General features: G+C 50.4%; 1 protein-coding gene across 7 annotated transcripts in view; it reads left to right on the top strand.

The window, feature by feature from the left end:
* TCF3 (transcription factor 3) overlaps window positions 1-23,354 on the top strand; it is a 360,303-nt gene that overhangs the window by 294,462 nt on the left and 42,487 nt on the right. For all 7 annotated transcript variants that reach the window (XM_048496146.1, XM_048496144.1, XM_048496143.1 and 4 more), the window contains exons 5-7: window positions 3,038-3,102; window positions 5,603-5,732; window positions 17,175-17,224. In XM_048496146.1, the coding sequence (XP_048352103.1) occupies window positions 3,038-3,102; window positions 5,603-5,732; window positions 17,175-17,224 (245 nt within the window). The remainder of the gene's footprint in view (window positions 1-3,037; window positions 3,103-5,602; window positions 5,733-17,174; window positions 17,225-23,354) is intronic.

The raw sequence follows: 23,354 nt of genomic DNA, 5'->3' as shown, positions 1-23,354 counted from the left end.
TAGGCTTTGATAACATGAAACCCTTCAAACGATAAATGAAGGAGGAGGAGGAGGAGGAGGAGGAGTTTGGATTTATATCCCCCCCTTTCTCTCCTGCAGGAGACTCAAAGGGGCTGACAATCTCCTTGCCCTTCCCCCCTCACAACAAACACCCTGTGAGGTGGGTGGGGCTGAGAGAGCTCTGAGAAGCTGTGACTAGCCCAAGGTCACCCAGCTGGCATGTATGGGAGCGCACAGGCTAATCTGAATTCCCCAGATAAGCCTCTCCACCACAGCTCAGGCTGACAGCGAGCTGGGAATTAAACCAGTTCCCTCCTGATTAGATACCGCACGAGCTCTTAACCTCCCTCGCCCACTGCTGCTCCTTAGTTAGTTGAGAAACTGGGATTTGTTGATGGCAAATTTGTCCTGGCTGCAGTTTACTGGGATCTGATTTGTGTTCCTGGCGGTGGGAATTGCTGGTCCCACCTGAGATGGCGTTTTGATTTTACCCCAGTTCTGTGGTTAGGTGGTGGCAGAGAGGAGCTGTGGTCCAGCGGAAGAGCATTTGAATGGCACGTATAGGGTCGATTTCTGACATCTCCAGTCGAAAGGACTAGGCTTTGATAACATGAAACCCTTCAAACGATAAATGAAGGAGGAGGAGGAGGAGGAGGAGGAGTTTGGATTTATATCCCCCCTTTCTCTCCTGCAGGAGACTCAAAGGGGCTGACAATCTCCTTGCCCTTCCCCCCTCACAACAAACACCCTGTGAGGTGGGTGGGGCTGAGAGAGCTCAAAGAAGCCCGGTGAGCTAGCCCAAGGTCACCCAGCTGGCGTGTGTGGGAGTGCACGAGGTTAATCTGAATTCCCCAGATAAGCCTCCACAGCTCCAGCAGCAGAGCGGGGAATCAAACCCGGTTCCTCCGGATTAGATACACGAGCTCTTAACCTCCTACGCCACTGCTGCTCCTAAGACTATCTTAGTCCTGTTTCAGGTGTATAGAAACAATCACAATAATGGAATTCATTAAATTGTGCCTGTTCTTTTCCCCCTTCTTATTGTGATTTCTTTTTCTTGCAAGTAGAAATCTTTTTGTCAATAATGAAGACAAATTTCCATTTTTCATTTTTTATGCAAAAAATGTTTTACATTCTGACATCCCGTTGGTTGCTGCACTTTTAGAGTTGGAGTTAACACATAGAAAATGCTCATTGTGTTTTTTTGGACATGTTTTAGATATTATAATCTTGGTTAGGTTGTTCTTGGTAGTTGTTTCGGAAGTTACTATCTTCAATCTAATTTCTAGATGTGATAGTGTACATACCTGGTTTTTTTGTGCACTTTTTTGCTATAATGTTTGTTTTAACTTTTCTTTTAAAAACACAATAAAAATTTATAAATTAAAAAAAAGAAGAAGAAAGGACTAGGCCCGTGGTGGCGAACCTTTGGCACTCCAGTTGTTATGGACTACAATTCCCATCAGCCCCTGCCAGCATGGCCAATTGGCCATGCCATCAGGGGCTGATGGGAATTTGATAGAGTATGATCCTGGCTATCTGAAGCATGGCGCTTCAGAGTTGGACACCCCTGGGTTAGAGTGCTGAGCTAGGATTGGGGAAACCGGTTTGAATCCCCGCTCTGCTATCAAGGATGCCAAGTGCGAGTCACCTCGGGCTGGTCACACCCTTCCGGCCTAACCTACCTCATAGGATTGTTGTGATGACAAGGAGGAACCTGAGCCAAGTGATATACCGTGTTTCCCCGAATATAAGACAGTGTCTTATATTAATTTTTGCTCCCAAAGATGCGCTATGTCTTATTTCCAGGGGATGTCTTATTTTTCTGTGTTCTGTTCGTCGGGCATGCTTCCAAACAAAAACTTTGCTATGTCTCTTACTTTCGGGGGATGCCTTATATTTCGCACTTCAGCAAAACCTCTACTACGTCTTATTTTCCGGGGATGTCTTCTATTCGGGGAAACAGGGTAGCATGGAATTCCTTGAAGTAAGTGCCAGATAAGAACGCGATAGGCCGAAGCCTGCCAGCAGCCATTTGCGTGATCCCACCCCTTCATCTGCCTTTACCACCTGCGGCTTTGTGTTCTGGCATACCTTACGTTTGCACTGGGAAGTTGTGACAGGGATGCTACTATAAACCAATTGTGATGTTTACTTATTTAAAGGACGTGTGTGCAGATATTTATATGTACATAGATATAATGGATGTGCGTAAAAAAACCCTTCTGTGGCTGGCTATTTGTCAGTGGCTAAGAATAGTGGACTCTGATCTGGAGAACTGGATTTGTTTTCCCCACTCCTGCACATGAAGCCTGCTGGGTTACCTGGGCCTATCCCTTTCCCCACAAAAAGAAGACAGTGTAGTCGTGCGTTCTCTGGCGGAAGCCAAAAAAGTGTGTGCCTCCACATGTCAGAGAGGGCTTGATGCTCTTTTCAGGCTAGAGAATTGTATTTAAGCACCGGCTTTTGTCAAAACCATTATCTTTTGCAGTGCCAAACATAGCACTTTGACCAAAGAGCAGTGGCGTACTGGTTTAGAGCAGGTGCACTCTAATCTGGAGGAACCGGGTTTGATTCCCCGCTCTGCCGCCTGAGCTGTGGAGGCTTCTCTGGGGAATTCAGATTAGCCTGTGCACTCCCACACATGCCAGCTGGGTGACCTTGGGCTAGTCACAGCTTCTCGAGGAGCTCTCTCAGCCCACCTACCTCGCGGGGTGTTTGTTGTATTGAGGGGGGGGGAGGGCGAGATTATGTAAGCCCCTTTGAGTCTCCTACAGGAGAGAAAGGGGGGATATAAATCCAAACTCCTCTTCTTCTTCTTTATAGCGCTCCAGACGGCTACCAGCCCCACTTCCGTTTTCTTACAGTTGCGCCCGCCATTTTGTTTACCATGGTCTGATCCAGCAGGCTCTTTCTTCTGTTTGGGGGAGGGATCCCATCTGGTCCCGCCCCCCTTTCGCTTTGGCTCTGATAACCTTGCTGCGAAGGCCACTCACAAGCCGTTTCTTCTCTTTTTGTTTCCCCCTCTACCTTTTAGGGAAAGGTACCGAAAGAAGCTCTTACACGTTCGGGAGAGACCCGGGCATGCCGACCCTCAATCAGGTGAGAGTATCCTGGCAACGGCCAAGGCGGTGAGGTTTCGTTGACTGTGAACCGTGCCCTTGGTCCGTTTGTCTCGTAGAACTTAGACTCCTGAACACGGAGGCCGTGCAACATGATGCGCAAAGGACCCTAACAAACTGGGCCGAAGTTAGCCAATTTTGTGGCACCTGCCACTCCCAGGGACCTTTGGAACGTTTACAAGCGAGCTTTGAAGCCACTCCTCCTGTCCGGATGGTGTCACGGGTCGTCTGTAGCAAGAGGCTCCATTTTGTCTTGCTGGATAGCCACAAATATCATGCCTGACCCAGTTTCCTGTTTCCGGTGGGTGGTTAGCTGGGGACCTCCTGAAAAACAGAATGTGAACGTAATACCCGAGTCTCTGAATGCCAGCTAGAACAGGGGTCTGCAACCTGCGGCTCTCCAGATGTTCATGAACTTATAATTCCCATCAGCCAATTGGCCATGCTGGCAGGGGCTGATGGGAATTCTAGTTCATGAACATCTGGAGAGCCGCAGGTTGCAGACCCCTGGGCTAGAAGGTGGAGGGTAAAGGACCAAGGGTCAGTATATAGGAAGCAAGAACTGGAATCAGACCGCCTTTTTGTCTGACGCAGAAGGATATTGCCTTATCATAGGCCGAGAGCGCCTGGACCACGGGTGTGCAACCTGCGGCTTTCCAGATGTTCATGAACTACAATTCCCATCAGCCCCTGCCAGCATGGCCAATTGGCTGATGGGAATTGCAGTTCATGAACATCTGGAGAGCCGCAGGTTGCAGACCCCTGGCCTGGACCAAGACATATAGCACGGCAAGGTATGAGCCCCAAACGTCCAGCTCTGCCGCCCATTCTGTTAACATTACTAGCTCATTCAGGGTCTTCCTTTTGGTATACTTCCAAACAGAGATCCTGTTTATTCCCCCTCTGTTGACAGTCTTCTGCAACTAGACACGCTTGCGCATGTGAACTTTCCAATTCTCTCTTTTTTTAAAAAAAAACTTTATTAAGAGAAAAAGGGGAGGGGGAAGGAAAGAGCAAGCGGAGGTTGTTTAAAAATCCAGACCAGCCCCCGTTGTAATTTGCACCACCCGGCCCTCTCTAAACGGAGGATGTTTTCTTTTCGGGTTCTGAAAACAGCTGTGCGGGGCCGGCTCTCGATGCCAGAGTGGATTTAATTTTGAAATAAGGAAACCTGCCAACCAGTCCTGGCGTTTTAATATTATGACTTGGTTGCCTGGGGAGGGGAGTGAGATGGTAGAAAAAGAACCAAGAGTTGCAAAGGGTGGGTGGAAGCCGTCCGAAACCGGGGCGACCTGGGATTCTATCAGTCGGCCAAGTCTGTCTCCGGTTTAGATCCGTTCTGCTGGTGATAAAGCCGAGGGTGGAGAGGAAGGCATTGGATGTAAACATTTGTTTTGCAAAGGACTTGCTGAAGGTTGAGAACGGTCGCAGGCTCCAACACTAGATTTCTGCCCCTTGCTGTCTTTTATAAGGTTTGTTTTAACCAAGTTTCTGGTCCTTGTGACTGTGAGTAGCCGTTTGGAAACTGCAGGTCTTGAAAAAACTGGCAATTTTAAAACGCTTAAAAGCGAAGTATTATATTTCAGGATGAGACCAACTGCCCCGACTCATCTTGCTTCCATCCAGACGCTCCAAGAAAGGAGCCGTGTGGCGTAATGGTTAAGTGCTTGCGCTGCCACTCACACGGTCAGGAGTTCGAGCCCCCTGTGGGTCAGATATCCTGGCAGCTGGCTCATGGTCAACTCAGCCATCCATCCATTCCTTGGTTGGTAAATGAGTACCTAGCACGTAGCTAGGGGGTAAAGAATAGCCGGGGAAAGAAATGGCATACTACCCCACAAAAACGGCTTGCCTATGAAATCACTGCTTGCGGTGGTACCCCAAGGGTTGAACACAACTGAAGGGGAAACTTTACCTTTTTGCTCCAAGAAACTCTCAAGAGACTGGGCATAAAGAAGGACCACAGTCTTTCTGTCTGCTAGATGCGGGTGAACAGCAGCTATAGCCGAGTTTGGCTGCTTTTGGAAACAGAATGCCAGTTGGGGGAAAGTTTGCTTTCACCCAACAAGACTATTTTCACAATGATGGTAATGCCAGGCCCTGAATGTGGAGTTTCCCATTTGGCTGCAGGAAGTTCCATTCAGCCGTCAAGATAAAACCTCCATGCACTGAAGAAGGCTATCTGTGTTGCTAGATTTGCTGAGACAGGCTGCTCTATGCTTCCATTGCTGTGAATTGCATATGTGAAGGGTTACCAATGCAATGTGAACACTTGAGCCATTATCAGTATTTATTATTAACAACACTCCTTTATTAATTGTAAACTTGTATGTATTTTTTGCAAAGAATATTCTTACGTATTAATTGCAAACTTGCAGCCTCAGATACTTCTATATTGCCTTTAGCAAGGTAGGGTTTCTGCCCAAGACGACTGACTTGTTCCCATTATAACTCCTGTCCCATTTTTGTCTGTTTCGCAGGCTGGCTTTCTTCCCAGTGAAATAGGGATTTCAAGTCCTAGCACACTTTCCCCGACAGGGGTGAAGAGCGGCTCTCAATACTACCCGTTTCCGAACAACCCTCGTAGGAGAGGGGCAGACAGCAGTATAGGTATGTGGTTTTCATGGTATGGGGCAGTTTGGTTGCAGTCCAAATGGGAGGAGGGCTCTTGATCTGTGGGCGGGGCTGTACCACAGGAAGGGTAGAAAGCAAGACTACTAGGTCCTTTGCTGGCTTCTCTGCATCGGCTCTCTGCCATCTGGCATAGTTTGAAATCTTCCAGGTTATATGCAACTGCATGTGGTTCTGATTTGGTTCAAAATGCTTCCAGGTTACCTGCAGCTGCTTCCGGGTCTGATTTGGTTCAAAATGCTTCCAGGTTACCTGCAGCTGCTTCCGGGTCTGATTTGGTTCAGAATGCTTCCGGGTTACCTGCAGCTGCTTCCGGGTCTGATTTGGTACAAAATGCTTCCGGGTTACCTGCAGCTGCTTCCGGGTCTGATTGGGTTCAAAATGCTTCCAGGTTACCTGCAGCTGTTTCCGGGTCTGATTGGGTTCAAAATGCTTCCCAGTTACCTGCAGCTGCTTCCGGGTCTGATTGGGTTCAAAATGCTTCCAGGTTACCTGCAGCTGCTTCCGGGTCTGATTGGGTTCAAAATGCTTCCAGGTTACCTGCAGCTGCTTCCGGGTCTGATTGGGTTCAAAATGCTTCCAGGTTACCTTCAGCTTCTTCTGGGTCTGGTTTGCCTAGAAATGCTTCCACTCTGGTTTTGATTCTGCATTTAGCTTGACTACTAAGTACTTTCGGGCCTGTTGTAAATACTTGCAGCCTGGCTGGACTAGAAATGCTTCTGGAGTCTGTGGGCAACAGGACGACCTCATCTTCATTCTCTTCTTCTCGTGTATTCCCAGTCCTTTTCCCAGGGAGAGTATGGTGTGGGCTTGCCCCCTGCTTTTCCCTCATATCAACCCTGTGAGGTAGGCTGAGAGGGAGCAGTCAGCACGAGGCCACCTAGTCAGTTGAGCGAGGATTCAGACTCAAGTCTCTGCAGCTTACGTCCCACTTTGTCATCATGCTGGCCACCAAGTCTCGTTCCTGAGTCTGTCTCTTGTTTCTCCCACTTTTCTGCATCCTAATTTGGTGGGATACCTCAGTTTAACACTTCACCTTTTTTGGCCCTCTTGAGGCACCATAAATACAGAACTTCTCTTGGTTGTAATGATCCATCTTGGCCTCAGTTGGCAGATGGGAAAGAATGCCCCACAGGATTATTGTTGTTGTTGTTGTTGTTGTTTATTAGTTTTGTATACTGCCCTCCCCCGAAGGGTTCTGGGTGGTGCACAACATATTAATCTATACAGTAGAGCACAGGTCAAACATAACAAAATATAGCTGTAGTAACAAATATGGCTCTATTTGAATTAAAACCCTCATTAAATCACAGTGTCCCAATATACCAGTGATGGCGAACCTTTTCGAGACCGAGTGCCCAAATTGCAACCCAAAACCAACTTATTTATCGCAAAGTGCCAACACGGCAATTCAACCCGAATACTGAGGTTTTAGTTCAGAAAAAACAGTTGGCTCCGAGGTGCACGTTACTCGGGAGTAAGCTTGGTGGTAGTCGGTGGCTTTGCTTTGAAGCAACCGTGCATCTCTTCCAACGGGTGAATCACGACCCTAGGAGGGTTTACTCAGAAGCAAGCCCCATTGCCAGCAACCGAGCTTACTCCCAGGTAAAGGATCATGCTTTAGTTCTTTGCATGAAAATCAGTGGGGTTTAACTGCGCTTAACAGGGTTACCTACATTGCTTCCCCAAAACTAGGTCTTAGGTTTAATGCTAATAATCAAGCCCAGCGGTCCAGGCCAGCCTAAATGTGTGTGTGGGGGGGGGGGGGTTGACTCTGTTTGCGCGTGCCCGCAGAGAGGGCTCTGAGTGCCACCTCTGGCACCCATGCCATAGGTTCACCACCACTGCAATATACCATCTCGCGTCCGACAACTAAAACCCTCCCAGAAGGGGAGCGGTAGGTCCAGAGGTGGGATCCAGCAGGTTCTCACAGGTTCCCAAAAGTAGGTTACTAATTATTTGTGTGTGCCGAGAGGGGGTTACTAATTGGTGATTTTGCCACGTGATTTTTGCCTTAGTTACGCCCCTCCTCTCAGCAGTAGCGCACAGAACTTGAAACAGTCTAGCAGGAGGTGCACCGGCGTGCGTGGCAGCCTGCGCCTGCGTGCATTCGTTTCCCGCCCAAGGACCGGTGCAGCAGCTGCGTCCTTGCCACAGCCCCACCCACGCCTCCGTTGTGCCCCGCACAGCCCCATTGGCGCTACGCCACAGTTTGAATCCCACCACTATGGGAACCTGTTACTAAAATTTTTGGATCCCACCACTGGGTAGGTCCCTCAGATGTAATGGGGACCTTCAAAAGAGGGGATCATCAGAAAAGGGGGGGGAGGGCGCCGCATCAGATCACATCTAGACTCCATCAAGGCCATTTCCCGAACAGAAGCTGCCAGCTGGAGATAGCAGCCCCTCTCTGCATTTGCTTTGCACCTACCAGCATTCAGAGGAATGCTGCCTCTTGAATAAGGAGGTGCCATTCAGCCATCTTGCCCAGCAGCCCTTGATATGCTCCTCCTCTGTAAATTTGCTTTTGAAATTCCTCCAAAAAGCCAGTGGCCAGCTTTGCATCTTGTGGCAGTGAGTTCCACATTGTGCGAACAAGCACCACGTTCTCGAGGTCACAGGGGCAGCTGCCTTGGGGGCTGTCAAGCACATGTGGGGAGGGCGAGTCAAGGCTGGGCCCTCATGGAGACCAGCTTTGGAATAAGCCATCAGCCCAAGAGAGGAGCATCCCTGGGCCGACGGAAAGGGGCAGTGCTTTGTGGGAAAATCTCAGGAGGCTCAGTGAAAGGGGGTTGGCCCGGGTAAGAAGGGCAGGTAGACTGGATGGTAGCCAGTGGCGTAGCTGCCATGGGACAGGGGGGCGCGTGTCGCACTGGGCGCCCCCTGGGAAGGGCAGCAAAACGTATTTTTGATATTTTTAGCGTTTTTAATTTGTCGGCCGGCAGGGGGCGCAGTTTTTAGGATAGTGGCACCAAAATTTCAGGATATCGTCCGGCGACACTCCTGCTGATACCAGTCAAGTTTGGCGAAGTTTGGTGTAGGGGGTCCAAAGTTATGGACCCCCAAAGAAGGTGCCCCATCCCCCATTGTTTCCAATGGGAGCTAATAGTAGATGGGGCTACCTTTTGAGGGTCCATAACTTTGGACCCCCTGAACCAAACTTCACTAAACTTGGGTGGTATCATCGGGATAGTCTCCTGCTGATACCAGCCAGGTTTGGTGAAGTTTGGTGTAGGGCGTCCAAAGTTATGGACCCCCAAAGAAGGTGCCCCATCCCCCATTGTTTCCAATGGGAGCTAATAGTAGATGGGGCTACCTTTTGAGGGTCCATAACTTTGGACCCCCTGAACCAAACTTCACTAAACTTGGGTGGTATCATCGGGATAGTCTCCTGCTGATACCAGCCAGGTTTGGTGAAGTTTGGTGTAGGGCGTCCAAAGTTATGGACCCCCAAAGAAGGTGCCCCATCCCCCATTGTTTCCAATGGGAGCTAATAGTAGATGGGGCTACCTTTTGAGGGTCCATAACTTTGGACCCCCTGAACCAAACTTCACTAAACTTGGGTGGTATCATCGGGATAGTCTCCTGCTGATACCAGTCAAGTTTGGTGAAGTTTGGTGTAGGGCGTCCAAAGTTATGGACCCCCAAAGAAGGTGCCCCATCCCCCATTGTTTCCAATGGGAGCTAATAGTAGATGGGGCTACCTTTTGAGGGTCCATAACTTTGGACCCCCTGAACCAAACTTCACTAAACTTGGGTGGTTATCATCGGGGATAGTCTCCTGCATTGATACCAGCCAGGTTTGGTGAAGTTTGGTGTAAGGCGACCAAAGTGCTATGGGACCCCTCAGAAAGAAGGTGCCCCATCCCCCCAGTTGTTTCCAATGGGAGCTAATAGTTAGATGGGGCTACCTTTTTGAGGAGTCCATAACTTTGGGACCCCCCCCTGAACTAAACTTCACTAAACTTGGGTGGTATCATCGGGGATAGAATCTCCTGCTGATACCAGATCCAGGATTCTTGAGAAGTTTGGTGTAGGGGTCCAAAGATTATGGACCCCAAAGAAAGTTGGTGCCCCATCCCCCATTGTTTTCCAATGGGAGCTAATAGTAGATGGGGCTACCTTTTGAGGGTCCCATAACTTTGGACCCCCCTGAACCAAACTTCTCACTAGAACTTGGGTGGTATCATCGAGAGAGATGAATCTCCTGCTGATACCTAGCCAGGTTTGGTGAAGTTTGGTTAGTAGGGCGTCCAAAGTTATGGACCCCTTGAAAGAAGTTGTGCTCCCATCCCCCATTGTTTCCAATGGGAGCCTAATAGTAGATGGGGCTACCTTTTTGAGGGTCCCATAACTTTGGACCCCCTGAACCAAACTTCACTAAACTTACGTGGTATCATGAGGATAGTCTCTCCTGCTGATACCAGTCAAGTTTGGTGAAGTTTGTAAAGCGTCCAAAGTTATGGACCCCCAAAGAAGGTGCCCCATCCCCCATTGTTTCCAATGGGAGCCAATAGTAGATGGGGCTACCTTTTGAGGGTCCATAACTGGAACCCCTAGGTTCAAACTTCACTAAACTTGGGTGGTATCATCGGGATAGTCTCCTGCTGATACCAGTCAAGTTTGGTGAAGTTTGGTGTAGGGCGTCCAAAGTTATGGACCCCCAAAGAAGGTGCCCCATCCCCCATTGTTTCCAATGGGAGCTAATAGTAGATGGGGCTACCTTTTGAGGGTCCATAACTTTGGACCCCCTGAACCAAACTTCACTAAACTTGGGTGGTATCATCGGGATAGTCTCCTGCTGATACCAGCCAGGTTTGGTGAAGTTTGGTTTGGGGGGTCCAAAGTTATGGACCCCCATAGGGGGTGCCCCCATCTCCCATTGTTTCCAATGAGAGCTAATAGTATATTGGTCTACCCTTTTGAGGGTCCATAACTTTGGGCCCCCTTAACCAAACTTCACCAAACCTGGGAGGTATCATCAGGAGAGTCTCCTAAAGATACTCTGAAATGTTGATACTGCTAGCCCAAACACTACACTCCCTGCAGGCTGAAAACTGAAAAAACACTAAAAAGTTCACAAAACACAAACGAGCAGGGGGGCGGCAGCAAAACTCCGATTTTGCACCGGGCTCAATTTCCCCTAGCTACGCCTCTGATGGTAGCTCAGCTTCCATCCTCCCTTGCCTTCAAGAAGGATATTGACCAGCAGGAACGGGTCCAGAGGACGGCAACCAAAATGGGAAAAGGTCTGGATTTGCATATCCCTACAAGGAGTGGCTTAGGAAGTTGGGGATGCTCAGTCTGCAGTAGAGAAGGTTAAGGGGTGCCCTCATAGCCACATTTCAATATTTGAAGGGACGCCAGGTCGAAGAGGGAGCAAGCTTGTTTTCTGCTGCCCCAGAGACTAGGACACGCAGTAATGGATTCAAGGTGCAGGAAAAGAGGTTCCACCTAAACATTTGGAAGAACTTGCTGACCATCAGGGCTGTTCGACAGGGGAATTCACTGCCTCGGAAAGTTGTGGAGTCTCCTCCTTTGCAGGTTTTTAAACAGAGGCCGGATGGCCATTTTTCAAGGATGCTTTGATTGTGTGTTCCTGCATGGCAGGGGGTTGGACTTAAGAACATAAGAACAAGCCAGCTGGATCAGACCAGAGTCCATCTAGTCCAGCTCTCTGCTACTCACAGTGGCCCACCAGGTGCCTTTGGGAGCTCACATGCAGGAGGTGAAAGCAATGGCCTTCTGCGGCTGTTGCTCCCGAGCACCTGGACTGTTAAGGCATTTGCAATCTCAGATCAAAGAGGATCAAGATTGGTAGCCATAGATCAACTTCTCTTCCATAAATCTGTCCAAGCCCCTTTTAAAACTATCCAGGTTAGTGGCCATCACCACCTCCTGTGGCAGCATATTCCAAACACCAATCACACGTTGCGTGAAGAAGTGTTTCCTTTTATTAGTCCTAATTCTTCCCCCCAGCATTTTCAATGGATGCCCCCTGGTTCTAGTATTGTGAGAAAGAGAGAGAAATTTATCTCTGTCGACATTTTCTACCCCATGCATAATTTTATATTCAATCCTATCCCCCCTCAGCCGTCTCCTCTCCAAACTAAAGAGTCCCAAACGCTGCAGCCTCTCCTCATAAGGAAGGTGCTCCAGTCCCTCAATCATCCTCGTTGCCCTTCTCTGCCCTTTTTCTATCTCTTCGATATCCTTTTTGAGATGTGGCGACCAGAACTGAACACAGTACTCCACAGAACACAGTACTGAACACACGACTGAACACAGTACTCCACAGTACTCCAAGTGCGGTCGCGTCACTTCTTTATATAAGGGCATGACAATCTTTGCCGTTTTATTATCATGACTTGATGGCCCTTGGGGTCTCTTCCAACTTTATGATTCTAAGATTCTAAGCAAGTACCGACGCCCTTTGATTCTGTCCACAAACCCATTTTCCTACTCGCTCCACGGGGAAAGTGGTTTGTCTTCACGCCAGCCTGATGAGATTTTGTCCTGTCCTCTTTTGAGCAGGTCTTTGCACCCACGAGGGCTAGAATTTTTGGCTGGGGGAGGGTTGGGCAGCGGGGAGCGGGATCTGAAAGCTTCATTTTGCACATTCTTCTCCCCCACCAGCTGGACGGCTGCTTCATAGGAGCCGATTTGGGCGAGAGCGGCCGAGTTTGGAGAGAGACGCAGCTGCGCCGAGAAACCGCCCGTTTTTTTAAAAAGAGGCACCACTCCAGGGCTCCCTTTTGAAGACTCATTCCGCTTATTATGGGGTGGAGGGGAGGTAGCCGCTCTTTGCCTTCGGAGAAATCCGTGCTCCAAATCCAGACATCTGGCATTCATTGATGGGTTGGGGGGAATTCCAAGAATGGAGACCTGTTACGAGACCGGCTGAGTGGCGCTTTCTTCTTTTCAGCCGAGGCGGGGAAGGGTCTTTGAAGAAAACTTGGGAAGGATCCTAAACGCTCTGTTATCGAAACTGGTTGGGACTCCCCATTTTTTTTTTTCAAAAATGTAAACATTTTCCACCCCGCCGGCCAACCTCGGTTTGCATGACTCCTCTCCCTTTGCCTAGCTGTGGTTTTTTAAAGGCCTCCCCCTGTACTTTAAAGGCCTTCCCTCCCCCCTGTACTTTAAGCATTTTAAGAACATAAGAACAAGCCAGCTGGATCAGACCAGAGTCCATCTAGTCCAGCTCTCTGCTACTCGCAGTGGCCCACCAGGTGCCTTTGGGAGCTCACAGGCAGGATGTGAAAGCAAGGGCCTTCTGCGGCTGTTGCTCCCGATCACCTGGTCTGTTAAGGCATTTATTTATTTATTTATTTATTAAATTTCTAGGCCGCCTCATCCCCGAAGGGCTCGAGGCGGCTCACAACATAACTGTTTCCAGAACAGTAAATCAATATAACATAAAATCTAACTCATTAAAATTCAGCAGCAATCTCAGATCAAAGAGGATCAAGACTGGTAGCCATAGATCTACTTCTTCTCCATAAATCTGTCCAAGCCCCTTTTAAAGCTATCCAGGTTAGTGGCCATCACCACCTCCTGTGGCAGCATATTCCAAACACCAATCACACGTTGCGTGCTTTGATTAGTCCTAATTCTTCCACCCAGCATTTTCAATGTATGCCCCCTGGTTCTAGTATTGTGCCAGGTTTTGGTGCCTCTGTGAGGGCTACCATCTCGGGGCTGCCATCATCGGCTTTTTAAATCTGGCCTTTATACAAAATGCCGCAGTCTGTGGTTTGCAGGGCATCTTCAGTCCTTGACGTGGCTTCAACCCCTCGCAAACGCCCTCTTGGACTTCAGGTGCAGACGAATGCCCTGCCCCCTCCCCTTTCTCCCCCGTTCCTCGTTGTCATTTGCTGCAGTCACACGAACGTGTGTAGCCGGTGGTGGGATTCAAGTAATTTAACAAGCGGTTCCAGTGGTGAGATTCAAATAATTTAACAACTGGTTGTTTACAAGCACCATTTTAACAACCGGTTCTGCCGAAGTGGTGCGAACCGGCTGAATCCCACCACTGTGTGGCTACCAATCTATCTATGGCTACCATCTCTGGCTACCAATCTTGATCCTCCTTGATCTCAGATTGCAAATGCCTTAGCAGACCAGGTGCTCAGGAGCAGCAGCAGCAGAAGGAAATTGCTTTCACGTCCTGCAGGTGAGCTCCCAAAGGCACCTGGTGGGCCACTGCGAGTAGCAGTGTGCTGGACTAGATGGACTCTGGTCTGATCCAGCTGGCATGTTCTTACGTGTGTAGCTGCCTTCTGCTGAATCCGGCCCTTGGTCTGTCCGATCAGTGTTGTCTGCTCACACCGGCAGCCGCTTCACATCACCCGCTGCTAACTTCTTTGGCCAGAGTGCCGATCAGTTGCTCTGCCCCTAAGCCTCTGCCCGAAAGCAGTTTTTCCCAGGGTCTAACTGAGTGTCCTGAATGCTTCTCAAGCTTTCAGAGGGGGGAGTGGGCGCAGGGGGTGTCTTCATTGGGGGCCTGCAGGGTCTTTTATCAGGCAGGGTGGGTGGCGTTGTCGTGATGCCACTCTCGAAATAACGATTGACGCCGTTCCTGGGGACTTAGCGGGTCAGAATGAGATGCCGGGGCTGGTTCTGTGGCTGCAAGAGGGGGACGTTGGCGGGTGTGCGCGTACTCACTTTCCCCTCCACCAACTGTTTCTACCTCCCCCCCCCCCCGATTTCCAGCCCCGCCTCTCCCCTTTCCTCCCTTTCCTCCCCTCATGTTTGGACTAATGAGATCCACCTGTTCTTGCAGACAGGTTCACTCTGAAAAATGCCTCTGCATCGCCACGGAGGGTCCTAGCGCCTGCCTTTTTAATTCTCCCCCCCCCCCCCCCCCGCCCTCCTGGCATCCGCAGCCATTTCCAAAACGGAAATTAACTAAGCTGCATGCCCTCCCACGGAGGTTGCCTGTTGCATCTCTGTACGCCCCTTGTCTTGCCTTCAGTATGGACAGGCCTTTGTGCCAGCTGTGAGTTGGTACCAAGGGAACGTTCCATTTGTTTCCAGTGTAGTAACTTCCCGTGGCTCTTCACAGGTATCCTTGACTCCTTCCCTAAAAGCTCCTGTGGTTGGAATATTTGGAATTACCCGGCCTCTAAGGAACCTGCTCGTTGCATCTCTGCATGAATCACTGCTCTGGATTTGTTTCTTTCTGACGCTGAGAAAAAAAAAATCCTTAATAGTGTGGATTGGGGTGTTTTTTTTAAGTCAATCCTGATGGAATGCTAGTCCCTGAACACATTTCAGCTTACCTGTGTTTATATAAACATGTTGTATGTGGGGAAGGGAGCAGCGGTGGGATTCAAATAATTGAACGACTGGTTGTTTACAAGCACCGGTTTAACAACCGGTTCTGCCGAAGTGGTGCGAACCGGCTGGATCCCACCGCTGGGAGGGGGGCAACCTCTGTTAACAATTGGAGGCCGGAGATCAGACCTTTCGAAAGGAATGGCAAAAGCTACATTATTCAGTGGCTTTCTGGGAAAAGTCTGGTCCCTACAAATGCACACACCTTAATAATATGCTTTGGGGATGTATTTTTATAATCTCTTCAGTTGTGTTCTGGTGACCATGGGTAGTACCGTGTTCCCCCGAAAATCCGACAGTGTCTTATATTAATTTTTGCTCCCAAAGATGCGCTATGTCTTATTTTCAGGGGATGTCTTATTTTTCTGTGTTCTGTTCGTCGGGCACGCTTCCAAACAAAAACTTTGCTACGTCTTACTTTCGGGGGATGCCTTCTATTTCGCACTTCAGCAAAACCTCTACTACGTCTGATTTTCAGGGGATGTCTTATATTCGGGGAAACAGGGTAGTAAGAGTGTTAGACGGGGATCTGGGAGGCTTGCGTTCGAATCCCAATCTGCCAAGGAGGCTGACTTGGCATCTTTTGGCCAATCACACACACTTGGACTAACCTACCTTGCAGGATTGTTGTGGAGAGGAGGAGAACGACGTAAGCTGCTTTGGATCCCCATTAAGGAGAAAAGCAGGGTATAAATACGTAAAATAAAAATGGATTCTCTAAGGAAACAGCAGCTGCTCCAAGGATATTGAGGGAGCTTCATGGCTGAGAGCGGAATCTGAACCCGGTGCTCCCATCGGACCCCTACACAGCACCCTTGACCGCTCTCCCCTTTGCAGTTTGTTGTACCGAAAACGTTCTGCCACCTCTAGCTTGTTTGCACCTGTGTTATCCAAGCCAGGTAGGCCTTCCTCAGAGCTGGGGGCTGCATGCGAGTCCCGCCATCAGTCCTGGAGAGAAACCACGCTTCTTAATTCTAAGCAGCAGTGGCGTAGGAGGTTAAGAGCTCATGTATCTAATCTGGAGGAACCGGGTTTGATTCCCCGCTCTGCCGCCTGAGCTGTGGAGGCTTCTCTGGGGAATTCAGATTAGCCTGAACACTCCCACACACGCCAGCTGGGTGACCTTGGGCTAGTCACAGCTTCTCGGAGCTCTCTCAGCCCCACCCACCTCACAGGGTGTTTGTTGTGAGGGGGGAAGGGCAAGGAGATTGTCAGCCCCTTTGAGTCTCCTGCAGGAGAGAAAGGGGGGGGGATATAAATCCAAACTCTTCTTCTTTCTTCTTCTTCTTCTTCTTCTTCTTCTTCTTCTTCTTCTTCTTCTTCTTCTTCTTCTTCTTCTTCTAAGCATATCAGGACAGACTGCAGGTCTCAATGGTGGGAAAAGACACTCTGGGGTTTGCTCAGGAGTTGCAGCTTTACTGAGCATGTACTGGTGCCCAGCCTTCTTGCTGACAGCATGTTCCAGGGCTGCAAACGGTTTCCCTCCCAGTTGGGACTAGAACTTAAGGCTCTGCGTGCCTCTACATAAGAGAGCCAGCGTGCCGTAGTGGTTAAGAGCAGTGGACTCTAATCCCGAGAAGTGAGTTTGATTCTTCACTGCTTCGCATGAGCGGCAGACTCTTATCAGGCGAAGCGGATTTGTTTCCCTGCTCCTGCACATGAAGCCTGCTCCTGCACATGAAGCACATGAAGCCTGCTCCTGCACATGAACCTTGGACCAGTCACAGTTCTCTCAGAACTCTCTCCGCCCCGCCTGTCTCCCGCAAGATGTCTGTTGTGAGAAGAGGACAGGAAGGCGGTTGTCAGCCGCTTCAAAGTTCCATAGCGCAGGGGTGTCCAACTCTGGCCCTCCAGATGTTCGTGGACTACAATTCCCATCGGCCCCTGCCAGCTGGTGGGAATCGTAGTCCGTGAACATCTGGAGGGCCAGAGTTGGACATCCCTGCCTTGAAGGTAGAGAAAATTGGAGTTATCCAAACCAATTCCTCTTCTACACAAGACCGGCTCTGGAAATCTGCCACGGAGATGATTCAAATGGCGTTCTTAATTTATAATTTCTTTTTCTGTCTCCCCCCAATGCAGATGGCCAACCTAAGAAGGTCCGAAAGGTGCCCCCAGGACTCCCCTCCTCGGTAAGTGGCGCTGTTTTCTGTGAAGGCACACTAAGGCGTAGAAAATTAGTGTGGGGGCAACAAGAAGCGCCCCCCCCCCCCCGCTTCCATTCTCTGAGCTTCTCTGACATCGCAGAGAGGCTGACGGGGAGGTTAGCCTCGGCCGTGGAATGTCAGGAATTTGTGTTGTTGCCAAAGTGGGATCCGGGCCTTGGCGTGAGGGGCTGTTTACCAAGGAAGGGGCAAGAAAAAGGGCAGAAAGGAAATGCCGAGAGAACACGGTGTCAAATAGGGCCTGAAATCCTTTTGGAAGCCTCCGTGTTTTTCCCCGCGTCTCAACGTGTTGCGTATCACCTGCCGCTTGTAGAGTGGTTTGCTTGCGGGGGTGGCTAACCTGTGGCGCTCCAGATGTTGATGGACTACAATTCCCATCAGCCTCTGCCAGCATGGCCTATTGGTGCCCAACCTACGATGTCACCCATAAGGTGCCCAACCTATGGCGCTCCAGATGTTGATGGACTGCAATTCCCATCAGCCTCTGCCAGCATGGCCTATTGGTGCCCAACCTATGATGTCACCCGTAAGGTGCCCAACCTATGGCGCTCCAGATGTTGATGGACTACAATTCCCATCAGCCTCTGCCAGCATGGCCTATTGGTGCCCAACCTATGATGTCACCCGTGAGGTGCCCAACCTATGGCGCTCCAGATGTTGATGGACTACAATTCCCATCAGCCTCTGCCAGCATGGCCTATTGGTGCCCAACCTATGATGTCACCCGTAAGGTGCCCAACCTATGGCGCTCCAGATGTTGATGGACTACAATTCCCATCAGCCTCTGCCAGCATGGCCTATTGGTGCCCAACCTATGATGTCACCCGTGAGGTGCCCAACCTATGGCGCTCCAGATGTTGATGGACTACAATTCCCATCAGCCTCTGCCAGCATGGCCTATTGGTGCCCAACCTATGATGTCACCCGTAAGGTGCCCAACCTATGGCCAATAGGCCATGCTGGCAGAGGCTGATGGGAATTGTAGTCCATCAACATCTGGAGCGCCATAGGTTGGGCACCTTACGGGTGACATCAGGAGGAGATGTGGGTTCCAGCCTCTGCTCACCATGAAGCTTGCTGGGTATCCCCAGACACCATCCCGTTCTCTTACACCCTAAACCTCCCTGGTAGGGCTGTTGGGATAAAATGAAGGCAGGGAAACCTGCCCAGATCTTCTTGGAAGAGGAGGATTTCAGAAGTGTAATACAATCAGTAGTAAGTAAATATAGGTGCCAGGTGTCCCATGGGGTTATTTAAAAAAGAAAAAAACAAGGCTCGGGATAAAGGGATCGGCCCAGCACCTGCTATCGTTGAACTTGGACTCGGCCACTTCAGCAAGCATTTCCTGGTGCAATCGGGCTGTGTTTTTTGGGGAGGGGCGTAAGAGGATAGATAGGGTTGGACCAACACGAGTTGGACTTTAACCCTCGAAGCTGACTTGAAAATATGTGCGTGTGTGTGTATCCGCGATCCAAACGCACAGCGCTCAGAAAACCTGTCATTTTGCAATCAAAGGGGCCGGGAGTTTATTTTTCTCAAACAAAAGATAACTGGGTATCCCCCGGAAGGCACGTTCTACTACCAGATCCTTCCCCCACCCCCCCTCCCTTTACACACACACACACACGCACACACAAACCACACATACACACAGCCCTGAGGAAATCCGCTTTCGGCTGTGTTGTAAATACATTTCAGTTCAGGGTGGTTGGCCCGGAACCTTTAAAATGTAAACACAGGGACATACTTTTGAATGCCTCCCCAGTTTTTCCCTGTGGCCACCCACTTCCTCCCCCAGTCTTTTCTAATTTCACTCCAGGGCCTTGTGTCTCCCCATCATTGAGTGGCTCGTACCCTTTCCACACCGGATCCCTCCGCCTCCCCTCCCCAGCTAGAGCCGAACGCATTTATGTGGCCTGCGTGTCTGTGTTTGCAATTTAGCAAATCGTCATATTTGTAACAAGGTTTGTGCATTTCCACTGAAATGCAAGAGGTTGGTACGGAAAAGCGGAAAGCCGAGAAACCTTTCGGATCGAAATTGCTCTCCTGGAAGGGGGGGGGGGGGGTTTGCGCATTTCAACCCATTTCGACTGAAATGCAAGAGGTTGGTACGGAAAAGGTGGAAACGGGAAGCCCCAAAACCTTTTGGATCTAAACTGCTTTCCCGGAAAGGGTGGGGGGGTTTGTTCATTTCGACCAAAACGCGGGTCCTCGTTTTTCCCCCTTTTTCTCTGCGTGAGCTGTATTTTGAATTCAGGAAGTGATCTCACCTGTTGGGCCGAGAGGCGGGGCTGAGACTCCTGCAGAGGTGGGAAGGAGAGGAGGCGTGGGGAGGGGGGGGGCACGTTTTGATTTAGCGTTTCCTGTTTGGGGCCAGGTTGAGAATCGGGACTGCCTCCCAGCCCTCTCGGGGGGAAAGTGCCTCGAAGCCGGGGCCTCCGCGCTGCCGCTTTCGCGCGCTGGTTCGACATCTTGTGGCTGCTGCGTTTTATCCTCCACAGCGAAGAACACGGCCAGCATTTCACACACACTTTGCTGGTTAAACCACACCGAAAACACTCCTCTCTTGACCAGACTCTTCTACCCCATTCCCTCTGGTTTTTCCTTTCTTGTCTGCTTGGATTGGATAGCTGGACTAAGGCTTCTTTCGGGGGGGCGGGAGGGGGGGGGGACCAGGAAACCAAAATATTTTTTTCTTTCACCGCAGGACCACAACGTGCCCAAGTGCGGGGTTTACAGTGAAAGAACGACCACCTTACAGGCGACAACTTTAGACAAGTTCCTGCCACACCCACCCGTGGGGGGGTGGGGGAAACGGCCGTTTTCCGAGGGGCAGGCTGATATTAGGGCAGAGGAAAGAAAAGAGGAAAGATTGGAGCTTAGGGAAACACTCTGTTCTGGTTTTCTGTTGTTTTGGTTTTTCGTTTTGTCCCAAATCAGCAGGTTGTGTGTGTGCGAGAGGGAGGGAGGGACACACACACACCAAAAAAAAACCCTCTTTTCAAGCTCACATTTTTGTAAAGTGGGGAGCAGGTATTTTAATGTTCCTGGCTCCTTCTCTCGTCCCACATTTTAAGATGTCTCCTCTTGTTCCCTCTGTCAGAGGCTGTGCAGGCAGAGACTCAAGGTGCGGTGTTTGGAATGGGGAGAGGAAGGCCGCACGAAACGGGAATGAATGAAACGCACCCCGCGCCACGCTTGCGGGGGACTCTCACGGCGGCGGCGTGCCTGCTCGAGCTGACTTCTTTCTTTTGCTCTTTCCAAGCTGCTCTTCCCTGCCCCCACCCTCTTTTTGTATCCCATCCTCCCTCCCTTCCCCCCCCCTCTTCCCTCCCCCCCCCCCACCCCAGCACCACACAGCTGCCTGGAGAACTGGCCGGGTGCCAAGCACTGGCAGATGGCGGAGAGCTATTATTCTTCCTTTGCTTGAGTCCCGGCTCCTGCTATTTAATCAAATTATAGGAAAAGGCAATTTACTGGATTTCTTATTCTTTGTAGCCTGTTTCGTGTGTGTGTGCGCCCCCCCCCCCCCACACCGCTCCCGCCCCAAGCCTCTCCGGCCCTCCCCCCCCCCCGCTTCCCCACTCCGGCTCTCCCCCTGCTGCTTCCTCACGTACTCTTTGCAAGCACGCTTTGCAAAAGGAGAGGAGGGGGGCATGCATTCTGCCTCCCCTTTGTACGGAGGTTGCGGGGCGAAGCATGACTGAGTTGTAAAAAAGGGGGGGTAAAAATGCGCAACTCGGCACGCACAGACTCCATCTCCAGGCCCCGCAAATCCTTGAAAACCATGTGGCCGAAACCCGCACACCGCCACCGCCACCCTCCCACGGAGAAACTGGACGGGAATCTCTTTTGACCCTTGTGGGGATCTGCGGAGAGGTGTGCGATTTTGCCCCACTCGTCTGCGCTCATCTCGAAACGGCTTTGATTAGCCGTTTCTCCCTTCCTTGCCGTCGGTTCCCCTCTCGAGCTTTAAAAAGGCGGCAAAACTGCAAATTCCAAGGGTCCGATGCTCCAGCTGCTCGTTCGACACCAGAGGTTGGGCACCACTGATTTATTTCCCCCCCCCTTTTCTCCCGCCGTCACAACTGAGGGGCTGGATGTGCTTTAGGCACAAGTCCCAATGGAAAGCTGCAGCAAGCACCCCTCTGCTGGCCTGCTGCCCCCACTAAGCCTCTGCGGCCATCTTTGCTCTTGTAAGTCTTGGGAATGTGCGGAAAACGGAGTCCAGGGTGATGTAATTTATATTTTTTCAAATCATCTGATTTCTGGTGGACTCTTCTGGAGGCTGTTTCTTTGAGCTTAAGGCGGGATGGGTAGCCACTGCAGGTGGAACACCATTCATGAAGCGGAATTCTCTTACCCAGAGTGTTTTGTAGTGGCTCCCTTTCTACCTGGCCCAGACACCCCAAGTCCCACCTGCTACCTCCTCCATGCACCATTAGACTCCGCCCTCTTGCCCCTCCCCCTGAGAAGCGGGATCTCGGGAGCACAGCCCTCCTGTCGCAACATTTTATACCCCGCGATTGGGGCAGGATACCAGTAGGAGGGGCTGTTTCCCCGCTCTCTGCTGCACTTCAGCGCCACCACTGTGAGAAGGCCAAGACTGGTATTGCAGCTAGTTAACAGCGCCTCAAGGAGCTGAGGAACAGTTGTGCTTCTGACTCTGGTTTAGCCTTTTGGTCTAAGGAATTTGGTGTTTCTTTACCTGCTCTTTAGAGGTAGAGCAGCAGCAGTGGCGTAGTGGTTAAGAGCAGGTGTACTCTAATCTGGAGGAACCAGGTTTGATTCCCCGCTCTGCCGCTTGAGCTGTGGAGGCTTATCTGGGGAATTCAGATTAGCCTGTACACTCCCACAAATACCAGCGGGGTGACCTTGGGCTAGTCACAGTTCTTCTGAGCTCTCTCAGCCCCACCCACCTCACAGGGTGTTTGTTGTGAGCGGGGGAAGGGGAAGGAGTTTGTCAGCCCCTTGGAGTCTCCTTGCAGGAGAGAAAGGGGGGATGTACATCCAACTCTTCTTCTTTACCATAGTCTCAGGGTGGGTGACAATTGGGAATTGTAGTCCATGAATATCTGAAGCACCAATTGGCCATGCCAGCAGGGGCTGATGGGAACTGTAGTCCATGTACATCAGGCATGAAGTTGGGGTGTGTAGTCCATGAATATCTGAAGCACCAATTGGCCATGCCAGCAGGGGCTGATGGGAACTGTAGTCCATGTACATCTGAAGCGCCAGAGTTGGGAATTGTAGTCCATGAATATCTGAAGCACCAATTGGCCATGCCAGCAGGGGCTGATGGGAATTGTAGTCCATGACCATCTGAAGCACCAGAGTTGGGAATTGTAGTCCATGAACATCTGAAGTGCCAGAGTTGGGAATTGTAGTCCATGAACATCTGAAGAGCCAGTTGGCCATGCCGCAGGGGCTGATGGGAATTGTAGTCCATGAACATCTGAAGCGCCAGAGTTGGGAATTGTAGTCCATGAACATCTGAAGCCCTAGAGTTGGGAATTGTAGTCCATGAATATTTGAAGCACCAATTGGCCATGCCGGCAGGGGCTGATGGGAATTGTAGTCCATGAACATCTGAAGCGCTAGAGTTGGGAATTGTAGTCCATGAATATTTGAAACACCAATTGGCCATGCCAGCAGGGGCTGATGGGAATTGTAGTCCATGAACATCTGAAGCGCTAGAGTTGGGAATTGTAGTCCATGAACATCTGAAGTGCCAGAGTTGGGAATTGTAGTCCATGAACATCTGAAGAGCCAGTTGGCCATGCCGCAGGGGCTGATGGGAATTGTAGTCCATGAACATCTGAAGCGCCAGAGTTGGGAATTGTAGTCCATGAACATCTGAAGCCCTAGAGTTGGGAATTGTAGTCCATGAATATTTGAAGCACCAATTGGCCATGCCGGCAGGGGCTGATGGAATTAGTCATAGGCTATCTAAACTAAGAGGTTAGGGTATAGTCCATGAATATTTGAAACACCAATTGGCCATGCCAGCTGGGGCTGATGGGAATTGTAGTCCATGAACATCTGAAGCGCTAGAGTTGGGAATTGTAGTCCATGAACATCTGAAGAGCCAGTTGGC

Source organism: Sphaerodactylus townsendi, linkage group LG05 (genome assembly GCF_021028975.2).
Source record: "Sphaerodactylus townsendi isolate TG3544 linkage group LG05, MPM_Stown_v2.3, whole genome shotgun sequence".
NCBI classification, from domain to species: domain Eukaryota; kingdom Metazoa; phylum Chordata; class Lepidosauria; order Squamata; family Sphaerodactylidae; genus Sphaerodactylus; species Sphaerodactylus townsendi.
Note: the sequence above shows the minus strand (reverse complement) of the source record. Positions and strands in the feature narration are given on the sequence as shown.